Consider the following 17,482-nt stretch of genomic DNA (forward strand, 5'->3'; position numbering starts at 1 on the left):
GGTCCAATTTAGTTGACTAAGCCCATTGCATGGTGATTTTGTATATTGCCTGTCCAGAGAGCACCAGTTCTAACAGGCAGCACTAATGCTTAAAAATCAGTGTTATTTTGGGTGTTGTCTTCATCTCAGTTCTGTATCCACACATCTAAGAGGCTTCATATACTTCCAGGAATAAAGGTGAAAAGTTCTATACATTCAGACAGTGTTTTTTTCTTTATATCAATCCTTTTTTTGCATTGTCCTTCTTTCTCAGGATTCTGTATGAGCACTCAGGAAATCTTGAGATCTCCTAAAGAGAAAATGTAGGGAGGAATATCTTGGAAGGGATGAAATGTGAGACAGAGTTTCCTCTGATTCATCCATATCTATTGTGGAAAACATGAATCCCAGGAGATAGCCAGGGGCTAGGGAAGCTTGAGAATGAATATGGATGTAACATTATTGCCAAAGGATGGAGTGAGGTGCCAAGAACTTGGAGCAGAGGTGAACTCATGCGATCTATCTCCTGGTTTTGAACCCTGGAATCCAGCATGTCTGAGACATTTCTCCAATCTATTCTGCCAGAGAGCAAGAAAAGGGTAAGGCTCACCTGTGCTGGAACAGTTCAGGAGCCTTTTCTACATAGAAATCCTGTGGGAAATATCATCCCTTTAGCCTCTTCCATAGGGTTTTTACTGCTAGAGGGGACAATCAGGCCCAGACATATTACATACAGATTACCCATTTAATCTCATTTCAACAATTATTGGTTTCTCTCCTGCTGCACTGATTCCAAACAGACAAATGTATCTTCCTTTGACTGCTGTGAAAAAGGAAGTCCCTTTTCTCTGCATTAATGCCTAACCTTCAACCATTAAGTTTTCCTTACAAAATAAAAGGGAAGTATATTTGGTTCAGGAAATTGCAAATAAATTAAGCTCTGCATTAGATAAACTAATTTTTAAATGGCTGCTAGCTATTGATTTACTTTCTGACCTGATTTTTCTGGCTCAAAAATTCATTTCCATGCTTGGTGAGGAATATTCATTTAAACTCTGGGGTTTGGTTTACTCTAGGGAAATTTCTCCCAGAGTTTTAGTGGTTTTAGAAGTGATTTGCCATTGCAATTTTAAAAGTGTTTGGAATTGTGTTGGTATCAACTAAGAACAGCCTGAATTTTTTGGTTCTTCTTCTAAACAAGAACCTGAACTAGCTTTTAAGCAAGAATTAAGAGACTGTATTAAGAAGTAATGACACTCCTGGGAGCTTTGAGTGGCACTGAACCTCTGAGTTCACAGCTTTCCACATTTCTCCCAGTGTTCCTGGGAATTTGATCGTATTTCAGTAAAAGAGGAGGTGTTTCCTAAAGATGCTGCTCTTAGGCCCTAAACTCATGCAACATTTGATAGGAACAACTTGCAAGCATTTTAACACAGTGTTTTAACAAATTTATGAATTTGTGTCCAATAGACAGCTTCAGCCACTAAGTAATGAGCTTTCAGACTTTCTAGGTAATAAACTCAATACTATTGACAGTAGTGTAGTTCTGCACTAGGTCCTCAAGTAAATTTCTGTTAAATTATAACATTTGCAAGCTTCAAATTTCAACCTGTAGCTGTATTTCTTTTGGTGAATATTTCTATAATACATCAGGAGTAATTTTATAGCACCAGGGATGACTGTGATCAAACAGCTGTTGCTCTCAAAAAGTCTTCTATTGTAAACTCAACATATTTATGGTATTAACAGCTTTTCTATTAAGAAAAAGGAATAAAAAACTAAAGGAAAAAGAAAGAAAAAGCCTTGTACACCTTCTGTATCATGAAAAGAACAATTTTTCTTTAACTACCCTGAATGCACTTAGGTAACTGGATTGCAGTGGGCATAGATGCAAGGTTTATGTTAAATAATAACTGTATTTCCTGGAGGGGAGGTCCTTTTAATAGCAACAAAAAAAAAAAAAAGTTTTTAGAGCAGGCATTTAGGCTCTGCTTTCTCCAGTAGATGTCACTTGCAGTACATAATAATTCATGTAAAGAAGTCAGAGTATATAGAAATGCATTGCTTTCCCTGAAATATGCAAGCTAAATTAAAAAGCCATTTTAGTGCCCTGTGTATGCAGTAAGTTTGGCATTTGGTTTATTTTAACAGATGGCATTGAAATAACAAAAGGTAAAGCATTTTTTTCCCAATTGATCAGTGAGGATTATGTCTCTTTCTCCTGTAATTTGAAATAACAGAAGGAGACAAATATACTTGTTGACACATGTGAGGTCTGGGTCACACATGATCTAATATTGTATTGACAAGTAGTTTTTGGCAATTGCTAGACTTACTCTAAAGAGAAAATGTATTATGTAATTATTTCTTTACTTCAAAAGCTATAGCAATTTGTATTAAATTTAGGAGGGGAAACCTAATACACACATATGCCCCAAAAGCAGAGCTGTTTTCCTCTATAAACAAAGGACAACTTGTGGATATATTAGATATTTAAGGGAAACCATCTTTGGTACAGTTGATTAGAAAAGTAAGCAATGTTCTAGAAACATTTTTCCTAATTTCTAATATTTTTAAATCTATTTCTTTTATTATAACCATAGTGTAACATCATCATCTTCAGTCAGATCACTATGGCCTTATTTACTTGCAAAACCCACATACTGAGGCTCTAGGGGCCTCAGGGATACACTGTGATCTCACAGTCGTTGCTGATGGTAAGTTATTCCCAAATACTCACACTGTATTAACTTCCATCATTTTCCTGGTCTCCAACTGGTATGCCAGTCAAGACTGCATTGCAGAAGTTAGGTGCTAGTTGTTCATTTGCTGGCTGATCACAGTGTTTGATGTCTCCTCTTTGTAGCCATCCCTCCTCTGCTCACCTTAGTAGTTCTTCCTTTCAACAGATATGAGATTGCTATACTGCTGTATTGATTTCCTTTCCACTCTCCATTGCATGGATGAGTTGGCCATTTTGAACTTCAGTTTTCTCCCATTTTCTTCCTGGATTCTGGTCAAAGACCCACAGAAAACCCCAATGCAGATTGACTTAGAGAGAGGAATAAAAATGCTATCTTCTCATCTTATTCCCATCTCATTCTCCTATTTCCCCCAGACAATCACACACAAATACAATTTTGAGAGTTTTCAGAAAGAATGCCAAGAAGACAGAAACAACAGAGATTTGGACATGAGGCCCACTTTTACACCTTTGTTCTCTCCCAGCTGAATGAGTCAAAGGTGGATAAACTGTGTCCTGCTGATGACAGGCTTTGAGGACCCTACCATGAGAGAGTAACGGAGATCATTAAAACTTTGTCCCTCACCCCCAAAGACACCTGCTGTATGCTGTAAATGAAAGGAGTAAATGCCTAGAAACACAATAAAAATTCACTTTTCCCCAAAAATGCAGCTGAAGTTGACTACTGCATGGGAAACTTGAAACCAGCTGCAGCAAAGTTGGTCTTACTGAGAGCTACCTGCTGTCTTGGTTTTTCTGCTCAAGGTGAGGAAAGGAGATGAGAGGCAGATAGACAGCCAAGGTGATGGTGCAGAAAAAGAGAGCAACCAAAGGGGAGCAGAAAAGATGGTGAAGGGCCTTGATGGGCAGCCATATGAGGAGTGGCTGAGGTCACTTGGTCTGTTCAAGCTGGAGACTGAAGGGAGACCTCGTTGCAGTTACAGCTTCCTTGTGAGGGGAAGAGGAGGGGCAGACACTGGTCTCTGCTCTGCTGTCACCAGTGAAAGGGCCCAAAGGAATGGCAGGAAGCTGTATTTAGGAGGTTTAGGTCAGATATTAAGAAAAAGTTCTTCTTTTTTACTTTAAGAATAATGTTTGGACAATGCTCTCAGGTACATGGTGTGACTCTTGAGGATCCAGGAGTTGGACTCAGTGATCCTGGATGTGCCCCTTCCTACTCAGTTTATTCTCTGATTCTGAAAAAGGTAAGCTCTCAAAAAGAGTATTTACACTCTTGAACCTGGGAAGAGGTTTATAGAAGTGTATAAATCTAGATCACATACAGGGAGCCAAGTGTCCCTTTATTTGATTTGATAATTCATAACAGAGATATGGCATTCAAGTGGTCTAATATGAGCTGCTCGGCATTGCCTGCTTCAGGTCACATATAACATACTAGGTCTGTGAATGTTTATATCCCAAGTCACAGGCCAGAAATCAGTACCAATAGACTTAAAGAAGGGCTTATAAATTACCGGTAGAGGTAATTGGTTGGAAAAATATTGAAAACTCTACAAAGAACAAAGCAGAGAAATAATTCTGGGAACGAATTAGAAGATAAAATCCTGATTAATTTAATCAGGTTTCTGGGTATTGTAGGGACTCATGCTCTCTGATTGTGATAATTTTAGCTCACTTTTTTTCATTTTCTTCAGGAAAAAAGGAATTTGCCAGAAAAAAAAAAAAATAACCCAACTCCTTGAAACTTTCACCTGACACAGGCTGTTGGTATTCTGCTGAACTGAAGAATGGTCTGTAACACCATTGACCTATTTTCATAAGCAATGGAATATCTAGTTAAAGCTGACTCTATCCAGGACAACCACATGTTTTATAAGCAGCATTCACATTACACTGTGATGCACAAAATGTATGTCTGAAAAAGTTTAAAGCATTTTGGTATTTGTTTCCTTTGCTTATAGGCACACACAACTTGTTTTTGACAATCATTTCTAATATAAAGAGATGGTAATTTCTCATTTAAATAAAGATATGCTTTACTAAAAATGCACAAGGTTATAAACAGGCAAACGAGTCTTGTAGTATCATGTAATGTAAAAATAGAGCTTTGAACAGGGATTACAAAGTTAATGTATTGGACATAAACTGGTACCTCACATCAGAGGATCTCATATTCTCTTACTGATTCCGTGTCACAGAACCACAAAGAAATTTATTGTGAGCTTCCTTTTGTAGACATACATATAATTCACCTCTGATAAACCTGGCCAGTCACAGTGAGAGAGCCAGAAGGAAATCTAAGACTTGATTTCAAGATGTCTGCTAGGACCAAGAGGTAACTTTCCCTTTCACTCTTGCTAAGGGGACATTAATTTGTCTCTTCACAGATTGGGGAAGTTGAAAAAAAGCATTCGAGTCTTTTACATTTCTGAGTTACTCACTCTTTCTAACTTAACTGTTATTTTTCATGCTGAGATACACACAGATTTAAAGAATTTATTGCAGGGAGCTCTCTGTACTCAAGCATGGCACATACAGGTGTCTTTTCATATTGTGATGGCATGAGAGATACGTTATCTTCTGACAAGCTCATGTAAGGGATTGGGCAGGACATAAGGTTATCCCTTTCCTAAGTTATTCAACATCTGGTTTTTCCCTTTTACAGTGTTTTGACAAGAGTTAATTGCCAGCTCCATTCAAGTGAGTGGATGGTTTTAAAGGCTGCACTGCAAGAAGTCATGTGCTGCTTCTTATAGAACCAGAGTACCCTATGCCATTTCCAAACGGATATCCCTGCTTGATTTTGCCGTCACTATTGGTAAATGTATATATTTAGCTTCACCTGACCCGGCAGAGCTTCATCTGTCATGCCAGAGAGTAAGGATGGCACATGGAATGTAAAAGTCACTGAAGGAAGGGAATTGGTTAGTATATTAGAGTGAGTGTTAAGTAATCAAAATATAAACCCTTAGGAAAAAACAAACACACTGGAGTAATTTTAAATGGGCAGATTACTTCTGGCAGTTTTGCTTCTTGGTTCTATATTCTTATCAACATTTTAAACCATTCAATTTCTAATATCCACAGAACTCACAAATAAGACAGGAGACCCAATACTTTATTGATGCTTACAGCCAGAAAAATTAAGAAGCTCTGAGTTAAAGGGTCAGGCTGGCCATCCTTCAAGCGATCATTCTTTTAAATCCCTGTGCTCCAGCAATTTGCTCTGAGACTTGCAACTTATCTGATTCTCACTTCTGAGAGCTAAATTCTCTGAAAGAAGTAGGTAATCTCCACTGACTATGATTTTATGACAGGACTTTCATTAGCAGGTGATCCTTCTACTAAAGCCAAATGAAGTGAGTAATTATTCTATTTTGCAGTATTGTTGACAACTGAATTTTTGTCATGCTAAGCAACACAACACAGGAGATTGGATACTCAAAGGAAACTATAATTCTCCTGGGGGGAAAAATTAAAAAATTATATCTGGTCACTTTATACACACCAGGCCTCCAAGTAAATGCTGAATTGCAAAAAAATAACACATTCAAAAAGAATATTTATGTGTCCCTTTCTTACTACATGTGCAGTATTTTTCTCCTATGTCACAAAAACTGTAACCACAATTTACAAGTATATGCACAATCAAATTGCTATTGATTTAGCAATGCCTTTCTTTGATGTCCCTTGCCTTAACCTCATTTATAAAGCTGTTTTGCATTATTTCAAACTGTCAATGATTTGTGACTCATGAATATTCAAATCTAATTTGCACTTACCTTTTTTGCATGCATGCTTACTTGTAATTTGTCTCATTTGCCCTTTGTTTTGTGTTTATTTTCAGGTTATTTAGTGAAGTAAACTCTGCTTTTAAAGTAATAGCATTAAGTTAAACACGAGTTGTGCAATTCTCACCTTACTAGAGTCTTATATCACTGCAACTCCGTTAACTTCCCTGGAGTTTCTCCTGCTTAAGTAAAGAGAAAGAGGTCCATCAGCTATTTCTGACTGTTTTTTCTTTGTTTGTGTGTTCACATCAACACCATTTAGCATGTTTCATTGGACTTGCGATGGCTTTATTTAGTATTTTATTCAGAAAGAAATACCAAGATTAACTGTCTCATTCTAGCATTTCAGATTTTAGGACCATTCAGATCTCCAAAACTGAGTGAAAATTAAGTTGTTCCTCTGACTTTAAATGCTTTATTATCGGAGGAAAAATTTTCATTTTACTTATTTTTCTGGTAAATCCAGTAGAATAAATCCCCGATTTAAGAATACTATACAATAACATGCCCCTTCCCAGGAAAAACTCCACCTAACAAGTATCCTGATTGCAGAACAGTGGGTACAAAATCTTATTCTTTTCATTCTTGTTTATCAAAAAAAAAATTCTGTTAAACTCTTAGATGCCCAAGGAAAGCTGGGCCAAAATATTTGCATGTTTTTTGCCATTTATGGAGGATTGTGTCATAAGAGCAGTGACTCTTTCAAATACTAAGGATCTTGCTAGATTTTCTTCAATGGATCAAGTCTGGAAAAAACAACAGAAAGAAACTTGTTTTTGAATCAAAAAATATGATCTTACTTAAATATCAAAAGCCATTTGCCAGGGAAAGTGATCTGAAGTTAAACCAGGAGCAGGGGGAAGAAAGGCAACGGGTGATTTTCCATAATGTTTGAAAGCTGAAATCAGCCTACAGTGGCAAAACTGGCAGTTCCTGGGTTCATGCTGCAGCCCTAGCTGCACAGCAGCTGTAGGGGGTTCAGATGGCTCATGTTTTGATCATTTTTGTGACCATACATGTGAACATTAAAGCAAGCAGGATTTTTCTCTGAGCAAATATTAGATGAATGCATTTCCTTTATGGACCAAATCCTGCTTCTAATGGAAAGGAAGCAGGATCAGGCTGTCAGTGAATACCTGCACAAAACAAAAGCATGCAGACAGAGACAGGAATATTTGTTGGGCACTTTTATTATTCATTTAGTCTCCTAAATAATTTCAAGCAACCTTTTGGGAAATAGAGCAAATGTGATAGGTGATCAGTAACACATCAAGAGTAATGAAATTAAAAGCCCAAATGAACATATTGTGAATAACTAGAAACTGTTTGACTAAGCTTTACTTGACCAATGTTTTGAAGTAAAAATGAAGCAAAATTCCCTCACATGATGTGAGGTTCCCAATTGAGAATAAGAGATCTGAGCCCAGAAAATATAGCTGCATTCATGCAAGAGTTCATTTCAAATGAATAGTTTCACCATCTCTTCCATAAAAGAGAAAAATATTTCAAATGTTTATTTTTAGCTTGGCACATGAATAATAGAAATGAAAGGATCTGAGTATTTAATGTGAAGCAATTCTCAAAAAAAATCTCAATATATGGGTTAATAATTACATATCAGTAGAGTTTTGGGGTTTTTTTTCCTAATACAAGTACCATGTTTTTAAATGACAAGTCTCAGCTGTTGTGAAGTCCAAGGTAGTCGTGTGCCCTGAAACACCCAAGAAATAGTATTATCCAGTATGACACATGCCTAGATATGTCTTATTGTGATCATAATATAGCCTAAAGGTAAAGAATACAGAACAATCACTTGTGTGTTATTTTTTCAATGCTGTTTATGTTTGTCTGCATCAAAGAAAAGCTTCTGCTAGAGCTATTTATATCATTGATCAATAGAACTATTAGTGATGGTTTATAAATGCATGAGACAAGCTTTAAATTTAGCATGTACTTTAAAAATGAAATCTATTAGTACATTAACTTGATCATGTTTCATCACTGAAAAGCCAGTTCATCTTGAAAAATGCTTTCGAAAAAGCAGAATGTACCACCATGACATGAAAGATACTTAAAGTGTCAAACAAAAGCCCTGACTGTGAATCACCAAAGTATGAATTAAAGGACTGATGTTTTCCTGTACTGAGGGTTTACTGGAAGGATGGTGACGGTCCACATTTACTATCATTATGACCTAGAATGTTGAGTATTTCACACCTGCAAAACTACTTTGCAGAATCGTGTCCTGTGTCCTCCATCCATGTTCTCCTGCAATCAATGGGACTTTGGGACAGGTTTGGACTTGATACTGAAGACTGTTGATGTCTTAAGTTTTATCTTTCATATTTTCCAGATTCTGTACTGCATTAATATATAACTCTGAGCTTCATATAAAGTGTTAGCAAGTTCTCTTTGCAGGGTAGTTAGAGAAAACAATCCTTTTCTAGCCTGAGAACCAAGGACACCTTTGCAGCTCCAGGCCCAAAAAGCATAAATAATTATATTTAATGTTATATTATATTTAATAAATAATTATATTTCATAATAATGGAGAGCAATCTGAAAGGATGGGACTTCATAAACTAAAGCTGCAATTGGACAATTAACCCAAATATGTAAACGGACCAAAACTTATAAAAGTGTGAAAACTCATGACAGGTCGTCCATCTTGGGTGTAGCCACAGCCGGGCTCCTGCACTGCCCAAGGCGTATCCTGTGAAGGCCTTTTGAATAAATACCTGCTTTATTCCTTTAACTCTGTCTAGCTTCTGTTCTAGGCAGCCTCCCAAGGCATCACTGTCAGCATGGAAAACATTGTTGACAGAGATTCTCAGCACTGAGGTGGTTTTCTATGAACTTGGGGTCCCCTTAATAGGTGAGGTGTATGGAATGATTGGAAACCCTTGTGGTCAGTGAGAATTAAAACTGGTTACACTTGTGCTTAGTCTTTTAGAGCTATTTGCTGTATAGTCACGGTGTAGGACAGTTTCCTTTCTAATGTATTAATTAATTAATTTAATTTCTAATTAAAGTCAGTGGTGATTCAGCAAGATGAGTTTTGCTTTTTTGAGTTCTTGGCTAACAGTGATCGGAAAACCATGGTGAGTAGAAGTATGTAAACACAGTAAGATAGTTAGATGTACATTCTAGACACAGTGCCTATTATTTAGAATTAAGACCAGTCTCTGCCCTTTTAACATCATTACCAAGGAGAGTACCCCACTTAATTCACCATAAATAGAAATTCCTAGATCCTTTTATTTTAACACAGAAAACACAGTGATGTCTCAGAGCTTGTTAAGTCTAGATGTTGTCCCTCTGCTTCCTCTTCATTCTCCTGTGGGGACCATTTTCTTCTGTGAGAATGGGATCTTCTCTGCAGTGTTACTGTGGATCATCCTGCTCAGCCTATCAAGGCTCAAATGCAAGAATAAGATTTTCAAAATTATGAGCAACAGAGGGAAAAAAATAAAATTAGAACCATCATGGAGGATTCAGATTATTAAACAGTAGGTATTAACCACTCTGTTCCCTAACTTACCTTTTACCTGAGTTTCATTGCCTTCCACTAGTGAGGTAATTAATTTAGCAGGAGACATAAAAGGAGCTAAAGATGGCAGCAGACATGGGTGAGAAAGAAGTCAAGTATAGGTTTCTAATGGTGGGCAGTGGAAAAGTGTTTTCAACATATGTTTTGTAAAAGTTATAAGAGTGTAAAGGACTGAATACAGAGGGGTGTGAGATGTGGTACCTTTTCTACTGTTTCATCTGGGGTTGTGTCCTGGTTGTTTATAAAAGGAAGGGCAAAGCCTTGCAAGCCAAGGCAACATGTCTAATCTTCTTGTGTAGCTTTGACCACTTACAGTGAAAGGTTAATCCAAAACCCCCTAAACTAAAATGCTTCCTGCTTAGGTGGAAAATACATATATACCTATGGCTTTTTAAGAGAAATGTTGTGCCCAAGTATTGTTTTGTGAGCTGGGAGTGCTGCGCTGAACCTCTGGGGCAAATGTTTGCACTGAGTTGTTGAAAGAGACTGAGATTGGCAACGCCACCCTGCCCTTGGCTAATGAGCCTTCCCCGAGAGAATATCAAGTGCAATTACCTTTCAGGGAATAACAACATACCAAAGAACCATGGACCCTGCAGAGGAAAATGAAACACACATTCGTAGGTAGAACCTGTTATGAATCAGCATTAATTATCCAATAGAGAGAACGGAGTTGCAATAAGTCTCAGTTCCCAACTCACACCATAGATCACAGCAAACGTGAGCTACTTATAGAAAAAACATTTGCAAAGTTCAGCTTGCCCTAGCCCCCCTCCTTTCCATGTACACTCTGTACTTGAGTTGTGCTTGGGGGCTGTGCTTCTGGGACAACATTCCCGACCCACGGTTTGGAGGTGACTGAGTGGAAATAAAAGAGGGCTGGTGGCAGTGAGAGAGGCTCCCGACCGTCAGCAGTACAGCGAGGCTGAGGCAAGGACTCACTCGAGGTTTCACAGGTGCTGACTGGCTCAGGACACCAGGCCCCTCTCAGCAGCGCTCAAGGAGGTCGGGCTGCCGGGTGGCCGCCTGCCTTTGGCCGCAGAGCCGGGGAAAGCGTCCCCCCACGGCTGGTTGTCCCAGCAAAGACCAAAAAGGGGGAACAGTCCCGGGAGACTGGCTTTTTGCTGCGCACATTCCTAAGAAGGAGACCGAGGGAGAAGGCAGGACGGCCGCATATTTCGGGTTGAGACAGCGGGAAGACACGCGGCTCTGCCAAAGCTGAAGAGATGCAGGGGGATGCTGGCCGGCGCCCCTGTGCCGGGGCTGCGCGGGGGCGGAGCACAGCGGAGCGGGAGGCCCGGCCGGAGCAGCCGTCCCGCACGGCCCCTCACGGCCCCTCACGGCCCCTCACGGCCCCGCACGGCCCCTCACGGCCCCTCACGGCCCCTCACAGCCCCGCACGGCCCCTCACGACTCCGCACGGCTCCGCACAGCCCCACACGGCCCCGCGGAGCCCAGCAGCGGCAGCCCTGCGCGGCCCCGGCGGCTCCCCGGGGAGCGGGGAAACCCCGCCGCAAACTCTTCGGACGTGAAAACGGCGCGGAGCGGGCCGGCTGCTTTGCTGAAAGCGGGCGCACGTATATTGAGTTTGTCAGGGATCATAAAATGCGAATTGATTATTCAAACAGCCATTGATTATAAAAGAATGCTTACTGCAGCAATGGGAAAGGTTAAAAGGAAATTGACCCTCTGCGTACGTGACATAAAGTCATTAGGTAAATGAGATATTCATACGGGGTGTAATCAAGGTCATGCTAATTTTATTTGCGGTATTCGACTCAAATCTCGAGCTTCGTTTGGGGACAGAAAATTGCCCCCAAGGGAAATGAACCGCCAGGTAGACCACAGGTGCCAAAAAAAACCCCAAAAAACCATAAAAAACAAAAGCCAAACAACCCAAAAAGGCCCAGGTAAATAAAAGCCGAGTAGGGGAGTAAATTCCACCGAAGCCCCTTGTCCGTGGTGGGCACGAAGCGCAGGCCCAGCCCCAAGCCTGGTGCGGCCGCGGGGGACGGGAGGAGCTGCGGGCAGGAGCGGGGCTCCCCGCCGGGCTCTTCTCACCTCGCTGCTCCCGGGTCCCCTCCGACCGGGGAAAGCTGGGCGTGCGAGCCATGTCAAAGATCCTCGCCTCTCCCAGACAGTATGAGAACGTGTAAAAAAAATTAGATTTATTTATGCACATATTTATCCCCTCTAATTATAGAAATTAATCCTCTTACTTATGACTAAAAGGTAACGTCTAAGGCGTCCCTTTGATGTTTAACAGCATCATTTGTGGCTAACATTCCAACTGATTAAGGAATAATTGTTGTTAAATGCTTTACAAGTGGATAGTGTTTAATTGAGAGGCATTCATAATTTTACGGCTTACCACAAAATGAAACGTAATTAAAAACGCAGAAACTTCCAACTGATTTTGTTCCAATTATGTTTATTGTTCAGACTAATTACTGCACAAGACGGGGTACTTTTCCCCATGTCTAAATGGCACACGCTTCCCAAATACACCCTTGCAGGTTTTTCTTTTCCAGGTACAGGCTTGGGACGGCTTTCTGCAGCCTCCGCTCTCCCCACCCCCCACCCCTCCCCATTATAATTAAATGCTCCAGCCTTTTCTTCTCTCCCCCATGCAACACCTTGGGATGTGAGAAAGTGATGGCAGCTTTCTTCCCTCGGAGCTCGAAGTAATTGTAGAAGGGCTGATGAATTTCTTGAAGAAACACTTGCCACACACTGAGGAAACCATCTCCTAGCAGGATTTTACAAACCAAAGTAAACAAAGCACCCCAGGGGCGATTTCCTCCTTTTGCTCAGCGTACTTCTCAATTTACCTCAGAAGGGATCACAAACACACACGAGAGTTACAACAGAAATCATACTTGGTTTGGGAAACATATTCTGTACAAGAAGCAGAGAAATTGAAAGTGTTCAAAGGAAGGGACGGTCATTAAAATACCTGCCAGGCGCGCAGCCATTCCCTTAACTAACCTTCCTTCTTTCCCGTGAACTCAGAAATCTCTTCAGCATCTATTTACACATAGATATCCCGGGGGGGTGGGGTGGAGGGGGTGTGTTGCGGGAAGGGGGAAGGGGAAAGAAACTAACCCACACACCCCTCAGGTCCATCTCACCAACACCTTTAAAACACCCTCACCCTCGGAAAGGGGTGGGGAATAAAGTTACTTGCCTAATTTCACTGTTTGTTCTATCAAAGAGAGTTTATTGCGCAAATGGATTTATTTATTTATTTATTCCTGAGTTTCTCCATCCCTCAGCTGGGTTCTTGGAGAAAATAAGAGAGTTGCCTGAGATCATCCTAATAAAAAAATCACTGCTTATGGTTAAAGGGAATAATCACATTGATCAGACCCTGATAAAATAGGGGCGGGGGGCATCAAATGCCCAATACTGCTTACAGTTCGCTTTTTTCCTTTGGGTTCCAAACCAAAGGAAAGGATCACACACATATTTATTGCTTCTTTTGTCTCCTTCTTTCTAGCGGGATTCAGACCCCTGCGCGTGTGTTTGTGGTTCTGGGGCTTGTTGCTCTCTTTGGGAAGGCTGTGGCATGCACAGGTGTGCTTTGGCTCATCACTATAACCTTGTACCATTTCCCAATTCTCCTGGAGGGTTTAATCTAGGTGTGAGAGCAGAAAAGTCTGTAAATTCTACTGAGGAAATAAGAGGGGCCAGGGTAAAGGGGGGGGGCGGGGGGGGGAGAGGAATTCCCTCTTTTGGCATGCCAGAAGTAGCCCAAGCTTTCCAAAAGGATGTTAAAATTGGACATAATGGAGAAATACCTCCTTCAGGGTTTTTTTCCTCCTTTTTTTTTTTTTTTTTTTCCCTCTTCAGGTATGAGTCTTGAATCCTTTCATTAAACTGACACAGATTTCCAGAGATGGAGAAAAGGAGGGGTATCTGAGGTGGACATTTTATGTAAATGAGCAAATCCGAAATGTATTACAAATCCACTGTAATAAAACTGACAGTTTTGACAGTATTGACAACATAAATATATGTTGGAACACAGCACTTTCAGACACTTAACCGATGAAGCAATAAAAAGATTCGACTACAATATTTCAAATAATCGACATTGATGTTTTGATACATCATTTTTATACCTCGAATCGATCTATCACTCCATGACCGGTCAATTTTAAGTAAAAATCTGCTGCAATTATTTACGCTATTGCCAATGACGACCTAATAACTGTTTTCAATTAATTACAGCAAAACTAAGCATTATGAGGACTAACCGGCCGCATATTCCATTGTATGGCATTTCTTGTATGGAGAGCAAACACGTATATGTATATTGCATTCTCTTTGTGGGATCAAAAGAAAGACATACAAAGACGATCACAATCTTGGGGGGGTGGAGGTGGAAATAAAAAGCAACCTCTTTTCCGGAACACACCGCCGGCTCTCACCACGTACTTCTAGGAAACACGCTATAATATTTTGTCAGCTCTCTCTCTGTGCAATACCAAACGGGGCTCTCAAGATTTTTTTTTTTTCCTTTTCTCTTTGGGCTGTGCGCTGAATCCCACTTCAAACAATGGGCCAAGCAGTTTCTTGAGAAAAAAAAAAAAAAGGGGAATTTCGTGCTTCGAGTGATTGCTTGTGTGTTGTGAGAGTCTCCGGATCATTTCAAAAGAGGTAGGAGTATATTGTTCTCTCCGGACCGAGAACTCCAGTGTAAAAATGAGAGCGCTCCTCTTCTGGAGTTTTATAGGCAGCTGGAGAACAAAAGGGGATATTTTGAGTGAGCTGGAGCAGAGCTCTGAGCAGAGTTTGAAGCCTTTGCAGATTCTCTGCTATCACACTAAAGCCATTAGTTTTCCCTAACTGTCCCTTTGGTTTCCATGTCATTCTGCAAAGATTTATTTTTTTTTTTAATTTTTTTTTTCTTCATGCTTCGGGCTTCTTCAAACAATTGCAAACTAGATTTTTAACTACCCAGTGCAAGCAGTGTTAGTGGGAAGCCCTGACAGGTTTGTGGTTGTTTTCTTCCTTTTTTTTTTTTTTTTTTTCCTCTGGTGTGTAATGGAAATACACTTGTCGACTGTTTATGGTCCCCACTTTTAAGAACATTCCTGCCTAAATAAAATAGAATCTAAAAAAAAATTAAAATTTAAATAAATAAATAAATAAATGAAATCTCATCTCTTCTCTTACTTTAGTGCTTCAGACACACCCGAGTGTACAAACCGGACAAACGCGAAGGGGTTCATGTCTATGCTCCTTGCCGGGGCGGGTTTCGCCCCTTAGGGATGGAAGGTGGGCCTGGCCACAGCAGCGTCCCGCGGGAGCCGCTGAGCCGGGGCCGAGGGCCCTGCGGCCGCCGAGCGAGCCCCGCGGCCGGCTCGGCTCCGCTGGGCTTGGAGCCCCGCCAGATAGCGCTAGAGGGCTGCTGATGGAGCGCCGGCTGCAGCCCCGCGGCCCGGGCAGCCAGCGGGGAAACGGGGGCTCCGCGGCAGAGCGACCCCGCGCCGCTCGTGTTTCGTCCAGAGTTGGGGGTTTTCCCTCTAAAAAAAAAATAAAAAAAAATAAATAAATAAAAGAGGGCGGAGACGTGGAAGAAAAAGTAAAAGGCGAAGTTAACAGGTAAGTAAATGAACGTCTTCCTAATCCAGCTCCTAAAGATCTCAGTCATGCCGCAGTCGAGGTCAAGAAAAGTTCACCGTGATGGGCTACCATTGACTTTCAGGACTAGAAAGATTTTCGACAAATAATAATACACTACTGAAAAGCGAAGTACACTCCTGGCAGACGGGGGGATCAGGGTGAGGAGTTAAATGAACCCAGTGATCTGCAGAAGCTAAAACGTGCATGATTTCACAGGGGCACCCGAGATGGGACCTCGAAAGTCTTGCAGCTGCGGGAAGTCGGAGACGAATCAAAGAGTGCTGAGACGAATAAAAAGTGACTGAAGTTGTAAAAAGCAACCGTGAGGGCAAAGGAGAGTGTGGTAAAGAGCGGGTTTGGGGCTAGGAATTTAACTGTGGCACAATCCTGATTATAAAAAGAGAAAGGTATTAAACTCCACACTTCGCCTTGCAAGCAAAACAAAAAGTAAAATTCACGTGAATTTCACTACAGTGTCACAGTGATGTCCCGCGTCCACATTTTAACAGGCAGATTGCTTTCTTCATTAATTATGACGCATTGCCTAGAACGATAGTTCGAGATAAAAAGCCAGTTCGAATATGCTGAATTTTTCACTGTGTTCCATGATATCCCTGACCCGTCTAAGAGGAGTTTTGCTTTCAAATGCAGTCTACGTGTTACCGAACACAATGGCATCATCCAAAATACTTGAACTCAGCACACAAACAAACAAACATTGAATAAAGTTACAAACAAGATTAAGGTTCAAGTTATTTGTCCCTGTAGCAAGGCGTCAATTGTCCTAACAGATGTAGCGACGTTAAGAGGATTTAAACCATGCGAATTTAATAAACCAGATTAGCAATAGGTGCTTTCCACAAATGCTAAGAACCGGAAAGTAAATCTAGCCTAAATTACCCATCGGACCAAAGGATCACCTACAAGGAGAGCTCAAAATTTCCTACAAGGTCCAATAGGATTTTATGCAAGCATGACTTGTTTCCCCCTAAAAACTTTCTATTTGCATTAAATCTTGTGCTAGGAGCACACGCGCGTGCAAAACAGCGGTTTAAGGTCCCCGGTGGGATTTATTCTCGAAAACTGAAATATTACCTGTTGTGCCATCCGCTTTTGCAAGGCTGTGGAAAAAGAGAGAGAGAGGGAGGGAGGGAGGGAGAGATGTAACGAGCAAGCAAGAGAGGCATGTCTCAAAGCCAGCAAAGGACTAAGATGCCACACTTCGGAAAGGCTGATTGAAAACAGACTCTTCTTAACTTTTAGAGGATTTTCTCTCTCGCTCCCTCCGAGGGCTAAGAAGCCGATTTGGGAGTTTGAAGGGAATAGGTTTCAGCATCCATATTTGTTCTGGTGCACTTGTAAAATGCGATTTGAAGAGGATCTTTAGCCCTCTGATTGTCTTTGTATTGTTTTTCTTGAAACGGATCTTTTGCCCTTAATGAATCCCCACACAGCTGGACAGCTCCTGCTCGGACACTGAGAGCGCTAACCCCAAACTGACCCCAATTTGACACCACAAGATGAAATTTTACCGCCTGTTAAAACCATTTCCAGCCTCGGCAAAAGGAGCTGGCGGTTGACTGAGATGCACTTCCATACCGGACACCTCATTTCTCTTTGGACTTTTGAGCCAATGTATTAAAAAAAAAAAAAAAAAAAAAAGAAAAAAAAAAAAAAAAAAAAAAAAAAAAAAAAGGAAAAGGAAAAAAACACCACCCCGACTCGTATCTCACACTTTTCCTCAAAACATCCCTCACTCTGAGCGTGATGCGGGAGAAACAGAAATTAGCTATTTTATATTACCCGAATTACTTTTTTTTTTTTTTT

General features: G+C 40.8%; 1 protein-coding gene and 1 long non-coding RNA gene across 7 annotated transcripts in view; both read right to left on the bottom strand.

Annotated features, from left to right (window-relative positions):
- Positions 1 to 9,120: 9,120 nt before the first annotated feature.
- LOC107205430 lies at positions 9,121 to 11,356 on the bottom strand. The gene is made up of 3 exons (XR_001521946.2): positions 10,967 to 11,356; positions 10,580 to 10,617; positions 9,121 to 9,891 (listed from the first exon to the last, which is right to left on the bottom strand). It is a non-coding gene; the product is annotated as an uncharacterized LOC107205430 (long non-coding RNA).
- A 1,079-nt stretch (positions 11,357 to 12,435) lies between these two features.
- Positions 12,436 to 17,482, bottom strand: part of LOC107205480 — a 7,615-nt gene continuing 2,568 nt past the window's right edge. For 3 of the 6 annotated variants that reach the window (XR_001521973.2, XR_001521974.2, XR_001521972.2), the window contains exon 3: positions 13,848 to 15,555. Coding sequence is in view for 2 of the 6 variants with exons in the window: in XM_015629870.1 (XP_015485356.1) it covers positions 14,527 to 14,766; positions 15,239 to 15,555 (557 nt within the window). In the remaining 4 variants the exon portion in view is untranslated. Of the gene's footprint in view, positions 15,556 to 16,750; positions 16,777 to 17,482 lie in introns of all 6 variants that reach the window. The other 3 variants (XM_015629870.1, XM_015629871.2, XR_001521975.1) reach the window with 3 other exon arrangements.

This window comes from Parus major, chromosome 5, assembly GCF_001522545.3.
Source record: "Parus major isolate Abel chromosome 5, Parus_major1.1, whole genome shotgun sequence".
NCBI lineage: Eukaryota > Metazoa > Chordata > Aves > Passeriformes > Paridae > Parus > Parus major.